The 15,913-nt window shown below is 40.4% G+C and overlaps 3 protein-coding genes across 4 annotated transcripts; all 3 read right to left on the reverse strand.

Moving 5' to 3' along the window:
- Positions 1-367: 367 nt before the first annotated feature.
- On the reverse strand, positions 368-2,696 carry gbx1 (gastrulation brain homeobox 1). Its single transcript, XM_079649644.1, has 2 exons — positions 1,984-2,696; positions 368-1,368 (listed from the first exon to the last, which is right to left on the reverse strand). Exons 1-2 carry the CDS (start codon positions 2,429-2,431, stop codon positions 854-856), a joined length of 963 nt encoding a protein of 320 aa, XP_079505770.1. The 5' UTR covers positions 2,432-2,696; the 3' UTR covers positions 368-853.
- Positions 2,697-4,370: 1,674 nt separating this feature from the next.
- asb10 (ankyrin repeat and SOCS box containing 10) lies at positions 4,371-9,584 on the reverse strand. 2 transcript variants are annotated; one of them, XM_079651864.1, is made up of 5 exons: positions 9,116-9,584; positions 7,629-7,896; positions 6,601-7,105; positions 5,956-6,069; positions 4,371-5,412 (listed from the first exon to the last, which is right to left on the reverse strand). In XM_079651864.1, exons 1-5 carry the CDS (start codon positions 9,432-9,434, stop codon positions 5,227-5,229), a joined length of 1,392 nt encoding a protein of 463 aa, XP_079507990.1. In that variant the 5' UTR covers positions 9,435-9,584; the 3' UTR covers positions 4,371-5,226. The 2 variants fall into 2 exon arrangements, with proteins under 2 accessions (XP_079507990.1, XP_079507991.1); XM_079651865.1 differs by lacking the exon at positions 9,116-9,584 and adding an exon at positions 8,096-9,091.
- A 5,152-nt stretch (positions 9,585-14,736) lies between these two features.
- Positions 14,737-15,384, reverse strand: h2bk1 (H2B.K variant histone 1). Its single transcript, XM_079652507.1, has 2 exons — positions 15,174-15,384; positions 14,737-15,093 (listed from the first exon to the last, which is right to left on the reverse strand). Exons 1-2 carry the CDS (start codon positions 15,285-15,287, stop codon positions 14,857-14,859), a joined length of 351 nt encoding a protein of 116 aa, XP_079508633.1. The 5' UTR covers positions 15,288-15,384; the 3' UTR covers positions 14,737-14,856.
- Between the last annotated feature and the right edge of the window lie 529 nt (positions 15,385-15,913).

The raw sequence follows: 15,913 nt of genomic DNA on the forward strand, positions 1-15,913 counted from the left end.
GTTAAAAGGAACACGTGTGTAAATGAAACTGCGATGCTGAAAACGTTCAAAAGTTGGCAATAAAATGTGAGTAATTAACTTACAACGCTGAAGCTCTTCAAAGATAAACAGTTTTTCAGTAAAAGCCTCCATAAATTAGAAACGATATTGAAATACTGTTAGTATAATATTTAAAATACAGTATTAGGCATTATGTTTTATTTAAACTGCATTAAATACGCCTCCCTACATTATGTACAAAAAAAACGAATCGCCATGTTAAGACAATATATATTTTTTTCTTTTTAGCAGAATAAATAATAACAACAACCCATACAACATATTTACTCTAACCTCCAAACATTAATAATTCAATCTGAATTCCAACTTTCGTATAAAGCGATTTATTAGGTCAATATACTTTACAGTTGTCCCTTGTTTGGTCATTATTTCCTTCACATCACAAATAGCTGTCAAAGCTAGTTCCTACAGTTGGCAAACAGAAAATGTAAAACGTCTTACATGCAAATGTAGTCAACAAATTGTACGAAACACAAAACAAAAAGTCAGCTTCACCAAATGAGGACACATGCACATAACCAACAGAACATTTTGGCCCTACATATAAATACTTAAAAAATCTTTACAGTCTCATCTCATAGTGCCCATTTGTACCAATTTTTACCCATTTATATTTACATATTCACAGCGCAATAAATAAAAATGACAGCATATTGCCAAATTGTTGATCGGTCTGCTCAGTCTCACCTCTCAGACAAAATAGGCCAACTCCTCCTTTTTGTGCTTCATGCGAATCAGTGGAACATAGAGTCAATGCAAGTGTTTTTCATCATTCATATTTTTGATTTACAGTTCATGGCCTGGTCCCTTGCTCTATTTGTTGGTGCTGACTCCTCACTGCAAACCTGTTGACGTGCACCGGGATGGGCACCACGATTTTGGGGTTCCTCACTGGTTCTCCTGACCGGTTGTTAACGTTGCCGGCTTTGATCCGTTTCCACTTGGCCCTGCGGTTCTGAAACCAGATCTTCACCTGCACCTCGCTCAGTTTAAGTGCATGTGCGATCTGTGAGCGCTCAGTCAGAGAAAGGTACTTTTTACAGTGAAATTCCTTTTCCAGTTCCAGCAACTGCTCGCTGGTAAAAGCTGTCCGTCTCCTGCGGCTCTTCCCCGCCGAGCTGCCGGGCGGTAGCACCTCCTGAGAGCCGGGCTTTAGTTTGCTCTTCTGGGAGAGGGAGCCACAGTTGTTCCCGTCGGAGAAACTCTCGTTCTCGCTGTCTGCGGAGCTGTCCTCGCGGTCACTGCACGCGGTGTCTGCTGACTTTAGGTCCAGCTTCTCGTCGTCTGAGCTGTACAGTTTGGTCTCACCTAAAATGTAGAGAAAGGATCATAATCATTAGTTACTTGTTCTTAAGTTTGTAAGTGAACAGTGCTCATTGAGTTGTGGTAAGCTGTTAGAGATGAAAATGTACAGCCAAATTGTTGAAAACACTCCTAATAATTGTAGTTTTGTACAATAAACATTAATGCAACACTAACTGAACTAGCCTAATATAAGATCATTACATCTGCCCTGTGTGTGGAAATTCAGTTGTTCTGTACGTTTGTAGGCCTACTGCAACAAAGATTGAGTTTTAATCTCCCTAACAACAAACAATATATTGAACTTTTTGCTCAAATTTGATTAGTGATGCACTCTAATTCGTACTGTAATATTATAAAGAACAGTTAAGAAATAATTACAATAATAATAGCTGTATCTTGAATGACATTAGCTATCATCAGGTTGCACCCCATGCATTTTGACTTTATTAAATGTGGTTTCATATTCTAAAACGGTAACAAAACGGATTGAGATTGGTTTTATCCATTTGACAGCACCTCTGAGACTAAGCACACTCACTATAGGCCAACAATCTCTGTTTCAAATAGGTTTTACGCATAGTAAGTTATTCCATAAATAAGTCAAGAGGCCAAGCTTACCTGATATTGTTTGAAAAGTTTCTGAGAAGTTGATCATGTCGGAGCCCTTGTCCCGGCTGTGCAGCTCGTCAGAGTGCGGACTCTCCTGCCTCCTGGACCCGGGGTCGGCTGCGCTTAAACGGGGACCTGGGAGCTCCTGTGGGGGGTAGAAACTGTCCGGAGGATCCGAGAAACTTGGCATGGTCGTGGTGAGCGCCACCATGGAGGGCACCCCCTGTCCCAAACTGGCACAGAATGTGTTGGTGAGCCGTCCCGCAAAAGAAGCCAAAGGCGCCAGTGGAGGTAACCCAGTTAAAGGCGAGTGGGATAAAGCTTGTGGGATCATCAGAGGTCTGTACGGCATGAACATGGGGTAGCCCGTGTAGAGCAGGTGTCCCGGTCTGGGATGGTGAGTCCCTATGAGGGAATCGATTGAAAACGCCGTCGCTTGGCCGCCTGGTCTCTGCATGTTGCAGGAAAACACTTTTCTTTATTTGGTGGAAAACTTGAAAGCTAGGTGTCCTTTTCCCACGGGGTAAAACGTTCAGTGCACAGACGGAGAGGAGTGAAAGTAGATCCGGTGCCGTGTTGTCATCCCTGGGAGAGTGGCTGCTGCTCCGGGTCTCTATCAGTGGGTCGGCCGCTTTGTTGTGAGCCCCACCGCTACCCTTTTCCCTCTTATTTGTCACACTGAGACATAAACACACGCTCCCTCTCTCTATCTACCTCTCTGCAACTCCTCCCTCCGCCCCTCTGCGGAGCGCATTGGTTATCATCTGCAATACAAGGGGAATGAAAAGGGGGAGTTTCCCTGGGGGCTCATCCATCTTCCTCAAATTACGCTTCATTTCCTTATTCAGCCTCTGACTTTTTGGCCGTCTTGAGAGGCGGTAGTTTCCCAGTGGAGACCAAATAGACGGGTCGCCCCCCCCCCCCCCCCCCCCCCTCCAAAAAAAAAGCCCTCCCTCCCCTTTTGCCAGGTTCACCATTGACTGCAAAACGGTGTGAGAGACTGTTCCGGCCCTTCCCCTTCTATAATCGTTGACCACACCAACCCAATCAGCTATTATTAATTTTGATTGATGATAAGTAATTACTCTGGATTTAAGGGACAGCGTAAAACAACGGTGGCTTTTGTTGGGGTATTGGGGGCCGATGGGCATCAGAGTCAGGAGGGAGGAGAGGCAGATGTTTCTCCGCTCTCTGCCCTATTCTCCGCGGATAAAAACAATGCGTTTGGCTTCAGAAAAAGAGAAGTGCTGCAACAATTGTTCCCTTGAGAGAGATACTCTGCGCGAAATTAGATCCAGATAAAAGGCGTTTATGCGAGGTCAACTGCAGTGTGGAAACATAGTGGCCAAAGTCAAATCTGAGTGATTTGTCTGAACTCAAGGGGCATTTATTTAAAAAAAAAGCTGTGAATTGTAAACATTTAACGTCTTTACCGATTAAATGTCAACTAAATCTTCCTCAAAGTGTTTTAATAATTTAAATAAAAACACACATTTTAGTTGTAATTCATCCCTGATCAAAAATGCATGGAGAAAAAAAAATACTTTTTTCTTTAAGCAGTGGTTTAATCGCAGATCATTTCACCTTTAAATGGCAATAGGAACTGATGATGATTAGCCCTATTGAGTCCAGGGAGCCGGGCTCTCCAACTGGTCGTCTGATTGCAAGAGGACATAAACATATCACCGGCTCTGATTAGCAGGCCAGGCTAATTCTTATAATTGCAAGTGACTTCAGCAGCACCCCTCTTTGATCTATTGAAACCATTTCCTGACATCCTCTGCCTTTCTTATGAGGGAAACTCTGGTGGTATGACAATTCAAAATGTATATTAAGATTAGAATTGTTTTTGTTGCATAGATATTTGGCTTTTTAAATCTAAACGTTTGATACAATATAAGAGAATAAGGCATATTCTTTTTTTTGTCAAAACACTATATATTTTAAATGACACTAATGAATATGTCGCTGCTTTTCTTCTCAATACAAGGTATATTTATTTTATTAATTCTGCAGATATTTGTGGCCATAATGATCCTTTCAATTTAACGTTTTTTTTCAAGAAAATGACCAATGCTATTATATTTCTCTTCTAAATCATTTGACCAGGTTAAACAAGATTAAGTTAATCGGAACTTCTTGATAAAAGCACACATTCAATTTGATATAAAAAACGATTTATTGTAGTTTCAACTTTTTTACATTTGAAAAGTTAACTTATATTTTCAAAGTGTGGCTTGAAAACAAAAGCTCAATACTTTTTTATTAAATGTATTTTTTTAGTATTGATATTAAAAAGGGTATGGAAAAACGAGACGCAACAGCAAAATAAGGAGAAGAAAGAGAAATGTTTGACAAAATGAAATAATACAAAAATCAATGACAATATTACACGGTCATGGTGGAGTATTTAATTTGTACACAAAATCTATATGTGATATAAAATACCTCATGACAACAACAACGGTGGGAATACTTATGTATATGCAAATATTTTTAAGGCAATTCTCAACACAACATCATCATCATTATGTGCATTAACATCAAATAATCATCAGGTATACAAATACAACCATCTGAACCTATTAACTATGTGCACAAGTACAAAAAACGTAAAATAAAAATAAAAAACACATTATTGCATACCTGCATTGTATTATAACAACTCTAGCCTATAGCTCCCTCTTGCGGTCAAACGTGTAGCTGAAATAAAAGTGACAGGAAAAGCAGCTGCTTCTACAAGAAATGTGTATCATAAAATGTATTTTTTATTTGAGTGTACTGCCAGTGCTACACTTTTAACTCTTTAACAGCTGCTTCTTCCTCACATTCAACAGCACTCAATCCTCACCAGGACTCTGTCTAACAGAGGCTACACTACAGCGGCAGTTCTAGAACAATTTGATTGGGAGGGCCAGGCTGGGGCCAGTTATTTTCTGAGGGAGGCACAATAAATGCAGGACGAAAAAGACAAAAACAGTATGAAGTAATTGTGCATAAGAAAACAATGCAATACAGTTATTGGCACTTTTTTCAGTACACATATTTATTTCAGATACTTATAGTTACAGTTTTTACGCTCTAATGTTAGTTCCGCCTATTCCGTCACGCAAGAAATCGTTTAATCATAAACTTTTTCTTTTTTTCTTTTCATTATCAGGGGGGCCACAGGGGGGGTCCAAAGTCAGTGTTGGGGGGCACTGCCCCCTAGAACCGCCCCTGGCTACACACAGACACACACACACAGTGTTCTCAGTGGACATGGTCTCTGTACTCCAGCAGCAGGTAGTTCTTGATGAAGGTGGGCAGGTCCAGTTCAGGGACCACTTTGTGCACCCGGAGCTCCAGGAAGCTCCTGATCCTGCAGCGGGCCAAGTGCTGCAGGGAGCGAGGACTCCGCTCCAAAGAGAAGACGGACTCATAAAACTCTTTGTGCTCCTGTGTGATAAAAAAAAAAAAAACACAAATTACCCTGAGATCACATATTATTATATTATTTTTTACAGTTTAGAGCAAATCATGGCATGGCAGCACTTCATATTAATACAAAAATGAGTAAACAAGTCATCTACCATTTGCAATGTTCTCCTGTGGATTACAACCTTTTTGAATATTAAATATTGCTCATACTCTCTACAGCTATAATAACCCTGAAACCTGCACATTTTTTTTCAGCATGTTTTGATACATTTATAACCCTTTTGTAAATGAATGTTGTACCTAAAGGCCTTCCATACTTCAGAGTTTCTCATAACCCTGAACATATATAAATGAGCTGTCAAACTATTAGAGGATATTTATTTATTTGTATGCATTGATTTAAATGGTGCTGCCTAGTAATCCCAGTAAATACCATTTAATAAATTAAAGAAAAAGGAAAATATTTGAAGATCTGAAATTTAGAAAAACATAAAAACATTTGTCCTAAAACACCCACTCTGGTTGAATTCAACTCTTGAGTTTATTATTTCGTAAGCTTGCCTTTAACACCTCCGGTGACACAGCCTCGACCCAGGTGTCGTTGACTTTGAGGCTACTGTAGGCATTCAGAAGAACCTCGATGGTGCGTGGAGATCCACAGCAGTGCTTCAAAACCTTCAAAGAAACGCCACAACACAGAGGATAGATTCAGATAATCATCTTTTAAGTTCATGAGCGAGCTTGTGACTCCATAGAACTGAAGAAATAAAGTAATTAAACACTTGTGAAATGAACAGATTGGTCTTCCCTCCAGGGGTTTAACTGGAAATTATGCAATTAGTGCTAATTAATCTCCTATTAACACTTGCCTAATTAGGAACCAGGCATTTTGTCTAGTGCACGTGGGTTCACTGATGGTTGTAGTCTGTTTCCCGCAGAGAGTGCAACACTTCATGTTGTGTCATGAAATGGGAATGATTTGAATGTGAAGTTGTGAAGTCTGGAATATTTCAAGGAACAGTTTTAGTGCTTCTTTCTCAAGGTGTTACATGTGCAGTTATAGTGCTAATTATGCAAATTGAGACACCTTGATAAAAAATTGGTTCAGGCCGTAAATACATACTCCTACGAACCGATCTGGATTGCTGAATTAATGTGCAAACATTCTATGTATAGTATTTTAACATCACATCTTTAATTTCCTACCATTGGCAGAGCTCCAGGCCACACCCGGATAGAGCCGTGGTTGAGCAGAGCCCGGACGATCCTCTCGGGGTGATGGGACACCTTGTAGCACACCACCTTCAGGATGTTGTGCATGGGAGCTTCCCCCCCGTAGTCCATGTCATTAACGCGGGCACCATGAGCCAGCAGCAGGTCCACTATGTCTGGGTTTACATTCTTACAGGCCATGTGCAGAGGACTGTGTTTGTCCTGGTCCTTGGTCTGCACGTTGGCCCCGGCCCCCAGCAGCATCTGGCAAACCTTGAGGTAACTTTCAAGCTCCTGCAGCTCCTGGGGTTGTGAACAAGCAGCGTTCAGAGGCGTGAGACCCTCACAGTTTTGTTTGTCCACAGCAGCTCCATAGCGCAGGTAGAGCTCAGTGTGGTCTGTGAGGCTGTTACTGGCTGCCACGTGCAAGGGAGTGTCGTCTTCATCCACGGTGCGGCCATTAATAGCTGCTCCGTACTGAAGGAGGTACTTGGCACATCTACAGACAGAAGAACAGAAGCTTGTTTTGTAAAGTAATACGACTGGTGTTCTCATGTAAACACTGGATCAGAGGTGTCCATCCTTTTTGTCTGACTCTCAGTCTTATTATTAGATGAACTATTTAAACACGTGTTCCAAATGTGATGTTCCAAAAGATTTCAAACCGGATAACATGAAACACTTTATTTTTATATAAAAGTGATGCGATCATTTATACATAAAAGATAGTAATCCTGAATTGAAAAAAGATGAAATACTTTTGGAGTAATAAGGCCACACCTGTTTTTCAATATCCGCTACTGATAAGCAATCGATTATCGGTTTACTGATCTAAAATAACACAGTCTTCCTTTTATAAAAGTTAAATTGATTCATTGACATTCAGAGCCTTTGCAGCAAGTCTGGTCCAACCAGTAGCTTATTACGGCTGATGTTAGAAAATACCAAGTTTAAGTTGTGGCATGAATGTCATTACTGACAGTCTGTTTCATTTGGTTCCACTTTTGTTCTTCTTTACTCACTCAAAGGATTGAGGACTTGTGCAGAAGTGCAAAGGCATGAGGCCGTCTTCAGTGACAGCATTGGCGTTGGCTCCATGGATCAGTAGCAGTTTGGTGCACTCGGGCTGGCAGTTCTCACAGGACTCGTGCAGGGCGGTGGTGCCCCCTGGGGCCAGGTCCACATTGGCCCCCCGCTGCAGCAGCAGTCTCAGGCACTCTGAGAAGCCTCTGCCAGCTGTGATGTGAAGCGGTGTGGTCAGCTCCTGCTCATAAGTCAGTGACCATAGTCCTGCCAACAGAGAGTACAATGTGATGCCAACATTGTGCCCAACCCTTCATTACTGCAGATATTCAAGGGTGTTTTTACAATGAAGCACTTTATATCATAACATGTTCAGTAACTGCTTGACTCTTTTCAATACTCACTAAAAGCCCCTGGTATGACTGTAGACAGTTTGATATATCAACAAAGTTACAACATAACCTACTCAGTCTTCTGTAGTTAAATCTGAAGTTCTTCCATTCGTCTATGTTGCTGGTGTCATAAACGGCATCAATAAGGTACTCATACTCGTTGTCGTCGTCCAAGATGCTGAAAACGGTCAGCTCATCACCCACAAGCAAAGAGTTCCAAAACTGCAGGACACAACCCGAGGCGCTGGATGTGGCTATCACGTCGTTGCGGTACTTCTTGGGTTTGTGCCATCTCACTTTAGGTGCTATGTAAGCCATACTGGTACTAAATAGATTGTTTTAAACTTCTTTGACAGGCTGGGTTCTCCAGAAGGAAAAACAAGTTTATGCAGGTTGTTTGCGCAGACAGGGCTATTTCAGGGTGGTTGATATGTGATATTCAACTTGACCCAGTAAACGTTGACAGTGAAGGCATGGGAGCCAATGACTGGTGTGTTACATGTCACCTGCCTATACTGATTAAGTTAATTCACTGAAGTCAAAGAGCATTGACCTCTTGCACCCAAAAAGTTTAAGGGAAAAACTTTTTTATGACTAATTATCATTTGTAACATCTTATATTAAAGGGTATTGTATGTCCTGTATTCAGCGATAGGCCACATTTAAATCCAACTCTCTCTCTGTTTATGTGTTTCTATTAATATTGCTCAGTGTGTCTATAAATACTGGGTCCGGGTGAGAAGCACCAGGTACAGCTCTTTACTTTATATCTATTATTTTCTCTCTATCAATGTATATTTTTTATATTTTTTAACTTTTTAATGCTATTTTATTTCTATTTCAGAAATATTTTGGATTGTTTATTTCTAGTGTTTAAATTGCCTTGTCTTTTTATGCTGCTGCAACGTAAACATTTCCCAAATCAGGATCAATAAAGTACTTATTTGATCTTATCCCAACAACACATGTGAACGTCTCTCACATCAGTTAATTGTGGCAGCTCATCTCCAGGGAATACAATGAATGTATCTAGCTCTGCTATATACATTCCTGGATTAATATCTAATGAGGACATACTGTATGTTGTCTCCTACCTTCCCCTGCGGAGACCCAGCGCATGTCCCCTCCCTGTGGCTCAATGATGAGGTTTGTTGAGGATCCTCTAGGAAAGAGTTGCTGAATAGCCTGCAGGTCTCCCGTGTAAAGAGCGTTCTGGATGACCAGGTCGTGGCAGATTGCTGGTGGCATGGTGGTCCTCAGCAGTGTCCTCTCCCTGATTTCCTTCTGCAGCATATAGCTATTGAAGTGATGGGTAGCCAGCTGCTTTTTGTGCTTGTGTCTCGCCAGCATGTCCTCATCAAGTTCGAGAGAGCGCAAGGCCGTAGATGTGAAGACAAAGCTGCCTTGAGACATGCTTAAAATCTATTCTTACGAATACAAGTATGAAAAGTTAAGTGAGAGAGCTGGCTATAAAGGCCTGTCTCTCTCTCTCTGTCTCTGTTGTTCCTTTCCCTCTGTCTAATGTCCACTATGTGCCTGCCGGCTGTTCACAGGGTCGGTTCAAAGAGTTGTTTTGGTGTTCGGTATGAGAACCTCCCCTGCAGTGTGACAAGTTGTGCTATTTTTATGTCTCACATGTAGACACTCGAGCCTCTTCTATTTCCCTCAGGCAAAGTTACAGCCATGAAGGGTCCCTGTCAGGCTGCAAGTGTCAAAGTAGTTTAATAAACGCACAATACTTGCTGTTTGGGATGTGATAGAGCACATGATTAAATCACACAGTATCATATTTGACATAACTTCAATAACCAGCAAATGGGAGGAGTGTTTCTACATAAAAAATATAGCTAACTTTATATTTATAGATTTTATACTTAAAAACATACGGCCTATTCCAGAAATTGGCAATATTAAGGGTCAGGTAGTTGGATTCACCCTTACCATTTCTAAAAAATAATGAAAAGTAGCAGACAACTTTTTATGTCCTGACAAGGGCAAATAAGAATGGCCTGTAAGCCCATGTGAGTATGTGTTTGCAAAGTGTATTTTTCTGCTCAGTGTTTTTTCTGTTCAAGAGCCTTAATGGATTTTATGTATCCACATGGCTCCCTGCATTAGAACATTAGGCTGAATGACTGGCAACCGCTGTGTCACTCTGCCCCACGTGTAGTGTTCTGATGGCGGAGGGACGGCGCATAATTAAGCCTCTTAAGCCTACTCACTAGGCATCTGACAAACATCTCATATGAGTGATGGACCGTCATTTTCCAATGCTAGAAGTTCCATCCAGTAGCAAAATCCCATTCCATCTTTTAGCTTTCTAGACACCAAGGAAAGATTTTCATGGCTGGGAAGGATCGCCTTTAAGTCGTTGTAGAATGATTAACTTGCTCATATATCTCTATCCATTAAAATGTGCTATAATGGGTGCACAATGTCTAAAATCAAACACGTTTTCATGTGTGTTTATCCACCTCTGTGAGTCTATCGAGGTGCCTGTAAGCTCAAGGTCTGCACTCCAGGTGAAGAAGAATACGATATTTGTCAAGAGGTTTACCTTCTTTCCCATTTGAAAACACGGAAGCATCGCTGCATCTCATCTATACCTTAACGACTGTTCTGGTATGGAAATCAAGGTCATTTATTTTATGTTACAGTTTGGTAATAGATGCCACATTAAACTGAAGGCGAGTAAGAGTTTCAACTTTGAAAACACACATTACCAGAGAGAGACTAGGAATATTGTTTTTGCGGCTGGAGTACATCCTTTTAAATGATATACATAATGAGTTTATAATATGCATCTGGGCTACCTCCTCTCTACTTTGATGTCTTCCAAATGGCCCGGGTGTCATCAGCAAAACATGTAGGCACTTTCCCGCCTCATTGACTCCCAAATGTATTTTAAATATCATTCCTGGTAACGCAATTATTTAAAACGCTGAACTAAACACTTACTAATGGGGAAAAAGACAGCGACTTCGATAAATTCATTTCTCAAATGGTGGGCATTCATGTTTCTTTCTTTTTTTCCTTCTTCTGTGAAGCGGAGGCAACTCTGATGGCAAAAAAAAAACATCAGCAGTAGTAATACCCCCTGGCCTCCCAGCCCCCTGTGGACATACTAAATCTTTGGTTTTCTTACATTACCCACCAGAAGCAGTCTCTCAAGGTTTCCTGCATTGTGGTCAACTGCCCTCCAAGGCGGCGAGAAGTTGGACATCAGCAACAGGCCTGATGAGAGTGAGGCACTTCATTTATGCAATCATAGGCAATTAGTTCCCTCTGATTATGTGCCTCTTAATGCTGTTTTGAGTACTGTGGCACACAGTAATACAGAAAGAGATTAAACTATAGCCCTCCCTCCACACTGAGCAGTCATTTAATATACTGAGAACATAATGAAATGTACACAGTAATTACAGTAATATTAAACACTAATGGCTTTGCAATTAAATGTGAGACATAGTGCATGCAAAGACAGTCTAAGTTTAGAGAGTGCCCCATGAAATCAGAGCAATAAATGATCCATCAGGTGTTTCTAATATTAATCATTTATGTGTAACTTATTTATTATTATTCCTATCAGAGGTAGCAAGATTGTGTCTGGCATGTGGGCGATTCGGTGCTGGTAAGAGAGGAATTAATAAGTCATTTACACACTGGAGTTAAATAGAAATTGGGTCTGAAGTTTGTATTCTAGAGGTAGAATAACTTGGAGGTCACCATGAGCATTGATAAGAGATAATGAGCAGGCTTAATTGGCTAGCGTCATTATGCAAAGGGCGGCTGCTGCATTTACACCTCTGTCTGCTAAATCTGATTTACATCTTGGCTCTTCTTGATATCATATTGACTCTCATCGTAATGTCAGTCGGTATGGGCGCATTATGGTAGATAAACAATGTCTGTTTTAAGTCTTCCATGCCATTAAAATGCCTCTGAGAGGCCATCAACACTGGTTTCCTCTGGCCCATCAAAGTCCACAACAGGGCTTAGACAAGGTGCCCTGTTTGCAAATCCCCCCCACGTCTCATCACAATCCTTGAGATGTTGGTGGAGAACCTAAATGAATTTATAGAGCCTTGAATTGAACAGTAGCTCCAAACTATTCTGTGGAAGCATGATTACTTTTTCTGTACTCTTTCAGCTCTGAGCCCACTACCTATAATGTATTGTATCGGTCTTTGCAGATTCCAATTGTCTCTCAATGCACTGATCACCACGCAAATAGCCCTTTGTTTCATCATGACAATTGAGAGGTTCATATTTCAACCTAATAGTCCTGTATAAGTTTAACCATCTATCACAACCTCATTTCATTGCGGTTGCAGTTAATACGCGCTTCCCTGCCAAGTGGAACATTTTCTAATGATGCACTCTCACACGAAAACAAGGCAAGCCAGCCTGGGCTCTGCATCACTCACTAATGCATCCATCCATAATGTGTTCATAGCAGTCTGCCTAAAGGAGACAGCGATGACTACCACTAGGCATGGGCATGAGAGGGGATATGGGGAAGGGTGCAAGATACAAAACCTAAATGGGCATGATAATCATGAACAAAGTTACTGCCATCAAAAACTGTATCACCCTCATAATAACATCTGTAGATTTCACATCATTACCAAGAATACTCGGAAGCATCTTAAATGAGTATCTTAACAATAACAGTCAGCGGTGGGAGTCACATCCAAGTGCATTATCATAGTGAACCCGGCTTTGTAAGATGTTGACAAGAGTAGCATAATAGGTGTATGTAATGTCTGATGTAAACACCATCGTAATTAGAGAGACCTTTATCAGTTCCTCCATTTTATGCAGATTGGACCGGTACAAACGCTGGTGTCATTATCCTGTAATCAAGTGCTATTCAGTTGACAGTGTCGTCTTTTAAAACCCTGATTAGGATGCATAACAAGCATACAATGTTGCATTATTTCCTCTGTCTGTTTATAAATATGTCAATTTCGAAAGCTGACTGAATTTTGTCAGGGTTTCAATAAAAATATAGTATAAGGTGAAGAACAAAAACTATGCCCCTTTTTCCTCAAATATGAAACTCAACTTTAAAGAACAGTAGATTGTTTTACAATAGGGCTGCACAATATATTGTCTTTATCAACATTGTGACATGACCTTGTGTTTTTGGGCAGTTTAATGTGTGAAAATAATTTCAATTTTTTTTTTTTGCAATTTAAAAAGCAATTTGTTCTGTTTTGTTGGCATTCATTTCTCAACACTTTTGTCATCCACTTTTATCTTTGAGTAATTAAGCGCCATATCCCGTTTTTTATTTTCTTGTGGCCTACCGGAATGTCACTTCCGGTTGCCATCGTTGTTTCGACAGTCCCTACTTTAGAAACAAGTTACATTCCCTTTTATAGGCTACTTGTTGAAGGAATATTTGTTTTGTTGCAGCCTTAAAGAGCCGTCTTCAAATAAACATTGGCAGCATCGTCAAACAGCACTTTTTGGGGGGTTTTGTTTGAAGGTTTTTCCTGTTTTGTGTCATTAACAGTAACGATAGTATGTCATTATCATTGCTAGCTAACTTCATGCTAACCTTAGCTGTATTGCCAAGATTAAGTCATTTATTCTTGTAATAGTTGTTAGTTTCACTATCTGAGCTTCTTCCTCATTATATTTTAAGATGTAATATTAACTGAGACATTCACGAGATGACTATGTTATGCCAAATCAAGAAGCGATTAGCTGAGTGACAGTCATTTAGTTTAAGATTTGATCAAACTCCAGTTAGATTATCCTCTCTAAATCGCAGCCACCTGTTTAATTTGGCACCTGTCATGGCTGTGTTCTCTCACAACCCGTATTTGTGTCTCGAGGTGCACACAGGTGCCTTTTGGTTTATAGAAGACTACATGTACAGTATGTGTGTGAAGATTTAAGTGCATAATTTACAAAATATTGTTTTGTATAAATAAGGCTGATGTCTCAACAACGCCCTCATACTTAACGAAATGCCACTATTTACACACAAGTTACATTTTGACTTAATATGTCCATATCTCGTATATCAGTATCCACTATGCTATAAAACATACTTATAGAGCTACATACTCGGTTGTAAAACAACTGTTAATTGACATCATTAAATAACACATTTCTGGCTTGCTTTACTCACTGTTAAGGATCGTTTAATTTCTTATTTTATTATACATGTTGCACCTAGAGGACCAGCACACAATACATTTCGTTGTTCCTTAATAATGACGTTCTTGAATCGTGAAAATAATTTTTGTATTAACTTCCATGAGTTTAAAAATGTTTGTGTTAAGACTGTCTATAAACTGACAGCTAGATATTATCCCATATGAACACTTTGCAAATGCCCAGTAGTGTTATCTTAATGTAGCAGAATACTGATATCATGCATGTAGGTAGGTTAGCACTACACAGGTGTTTTCGCGAAATTGCACGTTTCGAAGCTGTAATGTAGGCCTTCACAGAGACAATAAGTCTGTCCATTTAACTGACAGCTAGATATTATCCAAAGTGAACAGATTAATGTACCATAATACGGATACCATGCCTGTAGGTTATTGTAGCACTGCACATGTGTTTTCGCCAAACTGCAGTGCATTTGTTTGTTAAATGTAATGTTTCGTAGGCTTACACAACACCGAGGCAATTACCCCATCTAGTGGCTCATAATGACTTTACACTCTAAATGAAAGTAGTACAAGAGATTACATCAAATGGAAAGAAAAGCTTTTTGTGCTTATGTTTTATTGAATTCAACAACGTAACAAAAACTACAACAGGTGCACAAGTTTGAAATCTCTGTCACAGAAAGTGTGTGGCATTGAAGTCTTCATTTGGAGCTGGTGTACTTTGTGACAGCCTTGGTTCCCTCGGACACCGCGTGCTTGGCCAGCTCCCCGGGCAGCAGCAGCCGGACGGCGGTCTGCACCTCTCTGCTGGTGATGGTGGACCTTTTGTTGTACTGAGTCAGTCGCGAGGCCTCTGTGGCGATCCTCTCAAACAGGTCATTCACGAAGGAGTTCATGATACTCATCGCTCTGCTGGAAATCCCCGTGTCCGGATGCACCTTTGACGGTAGAGAGGAAAAGCTGGGTTACTCAATTGTAACATTGAAGCATTTACACGTTTTATTTTTGTTCCACCCACCTGTTTCAAAACTTTGTAGATGTACATCGCGTAAGTCTCTCTTCTTTTGGCCTTTCGTTTGCCCTTTTTCTCTCCCGGGCCCTTCCCCTTCTTTTTAGATGCATCATTAGTCATTTTAAACAGTGTCTAACTACTTTGACAATCTTAAGTAAGTCAACCGCTTTATCGAGTGCTTTAGGAATTGTTTTCGGGCTCGAGGGGACGGCTGTTTGTAACCCTATATAGCGTTCGTTAATTAGTGACTGATTGGACCCACCTGTTTAATTGTTTGTTGAGCGGATAGGCTTTCGCTCCATATTAAAATAACATTGATGACAACAATAAGGAATGAAAGTGTAACTAAGAGCCCTCACAAACATACGTTTTAATCTAGGCAGGTAATGTTTTATTCCTTTTCTTTTACTGCAGTACTTTTTTTACTACGGTAATAAAGTGATAAATGGAGGTAGAGTTTTACCATTGCACATACTATTGGTGTCCACTGGGTGGCACACTTGTACTAATATTCAAGCTGCATTCAATCTCTCAATTAGAGTTGTCTCCCTGCATATTGGAATCCATTGCAATCGTCGGTGTATCTTGTAGCTAACACAATATATTAGCGCTAGGGTTATATTGATATGAAATAGCATTTACAGGACACACTTTTGAGTTGCATTATAGTCACCATGAGTTTTATGGGAAGCACGCTCTTGATCCACATGTAGGCCTGCATTGTTTCCTGCTGATAGATTAATGTA

Source organism: Notothenia rossii (assembly GCF_949606895.1).
Source record: "Notothenia rossii genome assembly, chromosome: 9".
Classification (NCBI taxonomy): Eukaryota; Metazoa; Chordata; class Actinopteri; order Perciformes; family Nototheniidae; genus Notothenia; species Notothenia rossii.